The 11,435-nt window shown below is 35.2% G+C and overlaps 1 protein-coding gene across 1 annotated transcript in view; it reads right to left on the bottom strand.

Annotated features, from left to right (window-relative positions):
• The window catches only part of LOC107695510 (protein bicaudal C homolog 1-B-like), a 104,492-nt gene that overhangs the window by 69,954 nt on the left and 23,103 nt on the right, over window positions 1–11,435 (bottom strand). Inside the window, exon 2 of the mRNA XM_016495452.1 lies at window positions 6,753–6,799. Within this exon, the coding sequence (XP_016350938.1) occupies window positions 6,753–6,799 (47 nt within the window). The remainder of the gene's footprint in view (window positions 1–6,752; window positions 6,800–11,435) is intronic.

Here is an 11,435-nt window from a genome sequence, read left to right as displayed (position 1 = left end):
CAACCCTAAACCTACCCATCGCATAGCATATACATGCCAAAATCCATTTTTGCGTATCAGTACCACGAGTTTTCGTTTTTATTTGGCGTATTATTAATACGCACTTTCATGAGATCGGGTAGGTAGTTCATGTATAGCCTACATTTAGCTTTTTACTTCAGGTGATATTTATGCTTCAAATTTCAAAATTGTGTTAATTTGTGAAGATTATCATTATGAACAAAACATGTAAGAATCATGAACTTCTGTTTGTCACCGCAATAATCAAAACTCCTGTGGAAAAAAAAGTTTTTTTTTTGTTTTTTTTGTCGAGGGAACCAGGGTGATGCTAACTTCTGAGCTGATCTACAAAAATACGCCACTCTATTCCATGCTAAGACAGAAACTGAAGTTAAAAAAGTTAATTAAAAAGTTAATTGTTCATTAAAAATCATGCTTATCAGCCATGGTACCCATTCACTTTTACTGTATTGAAAACAGCAGCATGGACTTTAATGTAATAACAGAATTTTCATTTCTGGGAAAATTACTCCTAAAGGGATAGTTCACCCAAAAATGAAAATTACCCCATGATTTACTCACCCTCAAGCCATCATAGGTGTATATGACTTTCTTCTTTCAGACAAATACAATCAGAGTTATATTAAAAATGTCCTGGCTGCTCCAAGCCTTATAATGGCAGTGAATGGGGGACGAGATTTTGAAGCAAAATAAAGTGCATCCATCCATCATAAAAAGTGCTCCACATGGTTCCGGGGGGTTAATAAAGGCATATATTCATATTTATTACTTTATAAACCATAATCTCTATCTTCCGCTTAATGTCATGTGTGCGTTCAGGAGAGAGTGGCGTTCCAGCGGATGACGTAGGACGTAGGTGTAGCGTAAGCTCCGGTGAGAAGTGACGAACATGGAAGTGCAGAGGAGAGCGCAAAACAAAACATGAACGCGCGTGCGAAAGTTTGCAGAAGCTAGAGATTATGGTTTATAAAGTTTTAAATATGGATATTTTTATTACACAAACGCATCAATTCACTTCCGATTCACTTTCTTTTATTAACCCCCCCGGAGCCATCTGGAGCACTTTTTATGATGGATGGATGCACTTTATTTTGCTTCAAAATCTTGACCCCCATTTACTGCCATTATTAAGCTTGGAAGAGCCAGGACATTTTTTAACATAACTCCAATATTCGTCTGAAAGAAGAAAGTCATATACACCTAGGATGGTTTGAGGGTGATTTAATCATGGGGTAATTTTCATTTTTGGGTGAACTATCCCTTTAATAATCATAAAATATAATAAAAGTACCTCAAAGGGAGCTCAGATTTTAGAGCTGTTTAAAGGCCCAATATGAAATTGATTAAATTATGGCACACAGTACAATACAGGTCTTTTTTTACAGGCACAAGTGGCATGTTTACTTTTTATGCCCACCCTTCTTGTTGAGGCTTTTTGTCGTTGCTCCAGCCAGCATGCACCTGTTTTTCATTTCCTTCCCAAAATTCCACATCAGTCTGTTGACAAATAACTTTACAACAGTTTACAATTCATCCTCATTCTATAAACAACTAGGAGTGTTTGAAGGGGCAAAGAAGAGTTTATAAAATGCACCTTTTTTTATAAAATCCGAGATGAAATAAGGCAATATGTAAGACCAGACGAACATTTATCAATTAATTTAATTGTCTAATTTGTCTAAAAATAAATAAACTATATTAAAACACAGATGTTTACGTATTCTGAATCACATAAGCCTGTTTTACCACAATGCTAGGGTATTGTGGATGTTGTCACAGCATCGCTACGGGGTTGCTGAGGTTTTCTGATTGTTCATTAGCTAATTGCTTTGGCATTGTGAGTGTTTTATGGGTGGTTTCTATGTGGTTGCTTACTGGCTTAAATCAAAATGTCGTAAGTCATGATCTTCTAGGCCCTAAACATGGGAATTACAGTATTTTCTAGGCCTGCATGATGTATGCGGGGAAAAATTAATTGCAATTTTTCTGATAAAAATTGTGATAGTGAATTAAAATGTGATAATGTGCTTGTTTGTAGGGCTGCACAATTTGGGATTTTGAGATTATATATCAATATGTATTTTTTATATTTGTATTTATTATTATTATTAATAATAATTATTATTATTATTATTACTATTATTATTATTATTATTATTATTATTATTAAATAAAATATAAAACATACTAAATAAAAATATTACATTATTATAAAAATATTATTTGAAACTTGAAAATTCAGTTTTTTTTTTAAATTGTGCAGCCCTAGTGTTTTCAAAAGCTGTTAAAAGTTATAGGCAAATTAAATAGAAAATCCAATTAAGTAAAGTAAGCAAAGGCACTCCTATCCTTAACTCAATTTGCTCAATTTAAAGCTCAATTTAATGTATTACTCTTTTCCATTTATAACTGTGCAGGACAAGTTACACTGAAAAAAAAAAATGTGTATAAATACAAATATGAATGTGTGTGTTCTATGTTGTAACATTTAAATTAATACATTTTTAATTAAGTCAAATATATTATTCAAAATCTCAGGATCAACCTACCTAAATTAGGTTACACCACCAAAACTAAATTTAAGGTAATATTATAGCTTGTTATTCCCCCCCCCCCCCCACTATCCCAAAGTATGAGCAATAGGCCTTTGCATTGGCAAACACCTCTAATAAATTAAATCAATGAAACGCTCTTTCATTCAGTACTCAAACAAAAAACAATGCAATAAATGCAAAATGCATTATTTTGTTGGCAATTAGAAAACAGTCTACAAAACGACTATTTACATAGCAGTATGAGGAGCTACGTCAATATTCTGTTAAAAAAAAAAAAACTCTTATTATTGCTGCATTCTTTCAGAGCGATGAGGCGAGGTTTCCTGAGGTTTCATCGTTACCTGATCGGAGCTCTCAGCATGAGGGAAACGTCTAAGCAAAAAGGGCTGAATCCCATCATTGTGCAGGATCACGGAATACCTGATGGCTCACACACGAAAACGCAGCCGCCATGATGGACAGGAACGCAATGTTGTTATTGAAAACACACAAAAGTTTAGCGGGCTGGCTGGTATCACTCTACCAAAGACATGCTCTTGGGGCGTGGGACGCGGAGTCGGCAGAAATATTTTCCTCCCAGTTAAAAGACTCCTACAGTCCTTTTTTATACTATTTTTTAAGAAACACTCCTTTTAAAAGGATTGTTGTTTTTTTTTAACATTTGTGAGATAATTTCTGAGGTCATTTTCCATTAATTAATTTGTGTCTCTGGCTAAATTTCACAATTTTACATAGTGTTTAGATAAAGTATTTGTTTTCAGCACAAGTATGTTGACGTGAGCAGAAAAATACCACTCTTATCTTTTGATCACATTTACAAGGTTCCTTCGGAGATACACTGTGTTATTTCACAAAAGAACTATCATATCCTTAATTTTTAACGTTCCCTAATTCAGATGAAATATAGGGCCCGTCCCAAAGTCTACTGTAAAGCTGTCGAGTAATCGTCTAGAGTACAAGTAGCTGCAAAAGAGTCACCCATGAACCTTCTGAAAGCTAAAATGAAAAATTGGATGGCCTACATTGTAGGCTGTATATAAAATAAAGATTATTAGAGTTTTACAATATTTCACATTTAAAGCAATAGTTCACCAAAAAATTTAAATTTGCTGAAAATGTACTCACCCTCAGGCCATCCAAGATTTAGATGAGTTTGCTGAAATTTAGCATTACATCACTTGCTCAACAATGGATCCTCCGCAGTGAATGGGTGCCGTCAGAATGAGAGTCCAAACAGCTGATAAAAACATCACAATAATCCACAAGTATTCCACTTGACTCACGAAGCGAAAAGCTGTGTGTTTGTAGTAAACAAATCCATCAAGACATTTTTAACTTCAAATCATTGCTTTCGACTAAAATATAAGCACTTTATTCATAATATTGCTTTCGCCAGTGAAAAAAAAAAAGTCCTGTCTGAATCAGGAGAGAAATATGCACAGATCAAGCACTGTTTACAAGCGAAAACAGTAGTTCTAAACAAATAAGTCATATGGATTACTTGTGGATTGCGTGTGGATTATTGTGATGTTTTTATCAGCTGTTTGGACTCTCATTCTGACGGTACCTATTCACTGCAGAGGATCCATTGGTGAGCAAATTATGTAATTTCTCAAAATTTGTTCTGATGAAGAAACAAACTCATCTACATCTTGGATGGCCTGAAGGTTAGTACATTTTCAGCATTTTTTTTTCTCAGTGAACTATTCCTTTAATGTCATATGTTACATGGCATTCCTTTGTAATTGTTTGTGAAATGTACTAGCAATTTCTGAGTGAAAACAGTATCAAATTAAATCCTATACCTTTTTTTTTTTTTAGTCTATGGAGGCGTGGACTTCATGGACGCACGCGATTAAAGTCCATGAAACTGCAAATCCACATTTAGGGTGTTGTTTGAGAAATGGCAATTGTTAACACACTGTATGTGATATGATAGGTTGTGTTTATTTGAAAAGCAGGAACTGGCGTTCCTGAAGCTTTGCATCAGCTGCGACTACCCAAATTTGTGGCAGCCCGAGGCTTACGGTGCAGCCAGCCGTATCTTCCAGAACAGGCACTTTCCAAGCTCTCTTAACTGCGTCTGATTATTTTCCCACACCTTACAGGTTAAAACAAATGAGAACATTGACATAGACTGTATTTCATACCAATGTCGACTTGCCTGCGAGCGTGTTTATTTTGAAGGCCAGCATGCTCTGATTCAGGTGCTGAATTCCTGCCCTGAGCTGTCTGGCTTCTCCAGTCTGTATTTATTCACAGCCTGTCAATCAGTCTGGCAAGTGTTTGCCCCAAATACTGTTCTACCCCACTGAGTCCAAATATGCCAAGTGTGCTTGTTTTGGCGAGGCCATAAACACACAGGAGACCTGTTTTGAGTATGTTCAGGTAGAGGTGTTTTGTCATGAGTCACTGACTAGGCTCTCGAAGCAAATGTGATTAATCACACACTTCACACTTTTGCATGGACTTCCTGTACACTTTTGCAGAGATCAATTTGAATGTAGTTATTTTGCCATTTTACAATGCAGATTTTTAACAGGGGGAGTTTAGCACTGCCAAATAAATTAAGTAAAATATTACATATCTCACTCATGTTATTTTGAATTAATTGTTTTTTTTTTTTTTTAATAATAAAATTTTAATATTTAATATGGTAATAATTAAGCATCAAGGCACACTACCGTTCAAAAGTTTAGGGGCACTAAAAATTTAAATGTTTTTGAAATAAGTCTCCTATGCTCACCAAGGCTGCATTTATTTGACCAAAAATACAGTAAAAACAGTAAACGTGACATATGATTAGAATTTAAAGTAACCGTTTTCTATTTTAATATATTTTAAAATGGAATTTATTCCTTGGATGGCAAAACTGAATTTTCAGCAGCCATCACTACTTCAGTGTCAAAAGAGCCATCAGAAATCATTCTAATATTTTACTAATTTCTGATAATGTTTGGCCATCCAAGATTTATATGGGTTTGTTTCTTCAACAGAACAGATTTTGAGAAATTTTGCTTTACATAACTTGCTCACCAATGGTTCCTCTGCAGTGAATGGGTGCCGTCAGAATAAGCGTCTAAACGGCAGATAAAAACATCACAATAATCCACAAGTAATTTAAGTAATCCACAAGCTGCATGCTTGTAATAAACAATCCATTATTATGACATTTTTAACCATCTTATTGGTTAAAAACCAGCTATAATATGAGTCATCTAGTCTGAGTATGCTTTCTCCAGTCAAAAAGTTGTCTTGTCTGATTTAGGAGAGAAATATGCACAGATCAAGCACTATTTACATTACTGTTTAACATTGCAAAACAGTTCTAAACAAATATGTTGGTGGATTTTGATGTGAGAGGAATTTTTCACTGGAGGAAGCATTATTATGGACTCTCATTCTGACGGCACCCATTCACTGCAGAGGATCCATTGGTGAGCAAGTTATGTAATGCTAAATTTCAACAAATCTGTTCCGATGAAAAAAAAACAAACAAACACATTAAAATCGTAGTAATCATAGTCTGAGTCTAAATTTTCATTTTTGGGTGAACTATTCCTTTAAGCATATGAAAATATAACATTCATTAAATGATCTCCTTTTGTGTTCTGAAGAACAGAGAGAAAGTCATACAGTTTGGAATGACAGAATTCTCATTTTTGGATGAACTATCCCTTTAAAGAATTTTGTTAGCCACAACGCACAGCAGAGTGACTGTTCACAATACAACACGTGTCTCATATATTATATATTATAAAACATTGTTCATCACAAGCCATTTTCATAAAAAAATCTGAATTAAGACCCTGTGTTTTTATAACTGACAGCTTTCTAAATATGCTTTTCTATTTGACATAGAAAGTGCTGTCATTTCCTCTTTGAGATTGGTATGCTAAACTGTAACAGGCACAATATTTGCAATTACACTAATGAGAAAATGGAGTGAGCCTCTTTATGTTACTGAATCCATAATTTTGAGCTACACACTGAGCATACAACGCTAGTTATGGAAGTCCCATATTTATTCTATTACCGCAATGGTAGTATTTTGAGGCTTGAGAACCGCAAAGCTATTGCACTGCTGTATCGTGCGGCACTAATTGCAGAAATAATTACACATGCAACATGATGCTAACCTATTTTTGACTGCCAAAGCAATGTGGTTTTCCTTACCTTTTGAAAGAAGTCCTCACCTCCGTTGACTCGCCCCTCCGTGGCAGCTGCGGAGAAGAATGGGACATTTAAGAAAAAACGTAACATCAGGAATCACTTATGCTGGTGTATTAACAAAATCAGCAATTCATATCAACACATTCTTCCACATGGCCTTGGGAGGAAAAATGTCTGCAATTTAGGCAGGACGCGGGTCATTTACCTGTCCATTTGGAGCAAGTCGCCTCTGTAGAAAAATCAATGCATTACTACTTTTTAAAGCTTTATGCAGGATGGTAATAAACTTTGTGATGCATAATACTACATTTAGAAGGTTTAAATGAAATGTATCTTTTTAATGTGCATGGTGTGGTAGGTAAAGCTGTGGTTTCAGTTTGAACCCCATCTAGGGGTTCCTATAGTTCTTCTTGAACATCAAGCTTTCCAGACTTGTTGTCAGCTTAACCACTTAGACATAAAATATTTAGTGAAGTATCCCCTGGGATGTTAATATTTCAATAATGTAATGTCACATTTGCATGTTCATGGTTCGCTAATGGTCACATGACATGCAAGTCATCTTTTTTTGTTTTTATTTTCAAATGTTTTATAATTACAGTTAAAATATAAAAGTTATATTCTTAAATTTGTAACTTTAAAATATTCAAGCTTTTATTTTGGCAGAATACGGACTATATACTTATTTAATGAAATCCCAGCCTTTGATTTGATAATCACACTAAGCTACATCACGATTATAGTTTTATTTCAATTATTGGTGCAGCCAAATTTATTTATTTTAATTTTATATTCAGTTTAATGATTAGCTTTTCATCAACTCATTTGCGAAACCCTGTTGTAGATCACGGCACTACCAACGCTAAGTAATGAATTTGATTCCCAGACAACACTGTATAAGGTGTTCTGTATAAAAGTGTCCGTTAAATAGGAAAATGCAAAATGTAACCCACATAATACAAGGAAACTGACATGCTTGCTTGGTTTTCCAATAACATATGATTTAAATTAATCAATAAAATACAGAGACATGACTTGTTGAGCAAATTTGGATGTTGTTTAAAAACTTCAAAACCACAAAATGCAGCTGTCGATAGACGTAAACCACTTTTTTTTTTTTAGTTCAGATTTCTCCAGACCAGGAACATGACCTACATTGAGAGATGCAGGCATAGTCTTGTTGGGCCAAGCTTTAAAATATGTGTCTACTGTAATCCAGATGAATGCGACATGTTACAGATTTAATTACTGATACCTTTATTTTCAGCTTTGGATTTTGGCTAAATGAAAACGTTAATTTCAGTTTCTGAGTTTCTGTGCAAAAGTCATCTCAGTGCATCACTAGTTACTGGGTTGATATTATATAGTGGGTAGTTCCACAATTAGTTCTGGTACTATGAAAAGGTTCCCGCGGTGCGAAAGGCCCTAATGGAACCTTTCAGGCTACGTTTACACTAGTGCGCTTTTGTTTTAAAACGCATAACTTTTGCTATGGTTATGCCTGTCATTTACACTACTCCGGTGTTTTCGACCCTCGAAAACGGAGACTTTCGAAAACGCTGCAGACCCCGTTTTAGTTTGAATACTCCGGAGTTGAGTTTCAGTGTATACGGACCAAAACTGAGACTTTTGAAAACAATGGCGTGGCAACCAACATTCGCTCTGCATATCCTTGACGACTGTGTAAACAATAACATCATGCTCATTGTTGTACCTGCATGAATGGTCATGTGACATGCATTTTCGGTTGTGAAGTGTGGACGGAGATCGTTTCTGAAACGCAGTGAAAACACAAGTGTAGACGAGGATCGTTTTCATTTTAAAACGAAAACACACTAGTGTAAACAGGGCCTCAGTTCCACAAAAGGTTCTTTATAATGTTTTTTATACTCTTTAGATTATTAAAATGCTCTTCACACACTAAGTAAAAATTGTTGTTTTAAGAACTGTTCGCTAAAAGGTTCTTTTAGGAACCTAAAATGGTTCTTCTACGGCATCATTGTGAAACCCTCCGTTTGGAACCTTTATTTTTTTAGGAGTAAATAAAGAAAATCACACAGTTTTGGAACGTTATGAGAGTGAGTAAATGATGACGGAATTTTCTTTTTTATGTGAACTATCCCTAACGCATTTCATCTTCACAATATTTGTATAACATGTTTTACAGGATAAGCACCATTTGAAGCCAGTGTAAAATAGACAATAAATGTACACCTGTGACTGCACATCAGCTTAATTCTACATTACTGTGCCAAGGTATTAGTAATAAATATAAGTATTTACTGAACACTGGTGTAATTTATTCTATAGCTGTCATTGCCATTTTATAAAAGCAAATAAGCCACACAGGCGGTGTGTTACTGTGATTTTACCACACATAACATAAGGGGGTTTCAGGCACTCTTGTGGATTATTGTAGTTTGCCCACAGAAAGGTACATTTAACATATTTTTCATTATAACTACTCCTGGGAGGTCAGGAAACTGCTCTTCACTGTTCTTCACGCCAACTTCTGTTTAATAGCTTCAAAGACAGATATCTTTTTGTAGTTGACATGCTTTTTACTTGGCATTTAGTATCTTAGTGCTTAGCACAGCGTGCCAACACAAGCCACAGCCTTATGGAATATAAGAATAAATCAACAAAATGCTCAGCTCCACAGACAAATGTCAAGGCTTTGTCCATCATCACATATAGTGAATATTAAAAAATATCTATGAATTGCTGGCGCAGGTAAAACATTCATTCTTATCCAAGATGGGCTGTGTTTCCCAAAGCAGATTAGTGACCCAAATGTCTTCTTTGTGACTAGATTTCTTCCCTTCAGAGCAAAGTGCAAATTTAAAGAGTATAGCGCTGCCAACATGTTAGTGGTTAACCTCATTGTAAACAAAGAAGGCCACCAGGTTCCTGAGTCTGGATAGGCTACACCGGTATAAGAGCAGGCTTTTAGAAATGGGTTCTTTCTTTACAGAGAACTTAATCTTCATGTAATATCTCACACCATTATGGGAAAGCTAAACAGCAGTCATTTTGGTTGATTTCCTCCACTTATGTCAGCTTATATTAGGGTGTGTTACTATACCCGGCAATGCATCTAGAAACAGAATAATTCCAGTAAATAAATGTATATAAATGACGTTTACTTACTGTTGATACATATTAAATTTGTACTTACAGGGTGAATCTGTAATCGCAGAGACTCTGTAATAATATTTTGATTCAATGTATTATAGGGATGCACTGATGTTAATGATGAGGCAATAATTATTTTCATTGTATGGCCGATAACATTCATTTTCATAATCTATACTACAAGAGAAGTTAGGAACCACAACATTATAATGCAGAGAATGAAAAACTGAAATAAAAAAAAACGCTCCACAAGATGTTAATTGATAGACTGGAGTGGTGTGAATTGCTTGTGCATTATTGTGATGTTTTTATCAGCTGTTTGGACTCTCATTCTGACGGCACCCATTCACTGCAGACCATCCATTGGTGAGCAAATGATGTAATGCCAAATTTCACCAAATCTGTTCTGATGAATAAAATTCATCTATATATTGAAATGCCTGAGGGTGAGTACATTTTCAGCAAATTTTCATTTTTGGGTGAACTTCTTTTAACAATGAGCCAATAAAAATGTCCTTTTTTTATAATATACTCTCCACATACATCATTTCTTATAATTTATCATGTCGATTTTCAGGAGAGCTACTGTCATTAATTAAGATGAATGGGAATCCTAACGGACAGCTCCAGGTATAATATACCTCCTTGCTAATATCAGTGGTAGTCTTTTAGTATTTTAGTTTATATTTTAGTATCCAAGTGTAAAGCTTCTCTCAAGTAGATTCTTAAATGGAAAAATATTACTGTTTATATCCTGCTCTTTCACAACTGTTAACATTATTACATATTATTAACACTCCTGATCTTACTTAAGGCACTGGAATTAATGGTCAAAGTCTTGGCCTGCAAAAACAAGGGTTATAAGTTAAATTACAGGTGGGAGTTACCCATGAACTGAGAATTAATGAGATCCCATTCAGTTCTTTAAGAATTCTGGCACTTGACACAAGGTTGCTTCAGAGGGACTCTATCTTTTATTTGTGCACTTTAAATTGCTTATGATGGAAAGCGTATCTATTAAATATGTCATTACACTGGTTCAATGGACCTCTGCGGGAATAATGGCCCGCTGTTGCCTGGAAACTACCAAACAATCGCACAGATGTGTGATGCTGCCGGGTCCAAGGCTCCAACTGGATTTGCTGACCTCAGAATTGTTGGCTAGGATAACATGATCTTTCAAACTGATGTCATGGAAATGTTGCATAATGCAAACAGCAGAATACTGATAGTCTGATGGTTTTTGAATGCATAAACAGTGGCAAGTTAAACATCACATATTACAAACATTTTAAAGCCTCTAGAGACCACGCATTACATTGTGTCAGGAACCCTGAGCACATGAGGTTTGTGACATTCAATGATGTACAGTGACATAACTTGCACAATAACATCTAGCAATGCACAGATGAATAAACAATAAAATAATTTGGCTTCCCATTAGAGATGCACCGATTGAAATTTTCTTGGCCGATTCCGATTTCCGATTTTTTGTTAGTGTGATTTGCCGATACCGATTTTTGTCGATACCGATTTTCTTTCTATAATTGA

This window comes from Sinocyclocheilus anshuiensis, unplaced genomic scaffold, assembly GCF_001515605.1.
Source record: "Sinocyclocheilus anshuiensis isolate Anshui unplaced genomic scaffold, SAMN03320099.WGS_v1.1 scaffold466, whole genome shotgun sequence".
NCBI lineage: Eukaryota > Metazoa > Chordata > Actinopteri > Cypriniformes > Cyprinidae > Sinocyclocheilus > Sinocyclocheilus anshuiensis.
The sequence above is the reverse complement of the archived record's forward strand: the minus strand, read 5'-3'. Positions and strand labels throughout refer to the sequence as shown.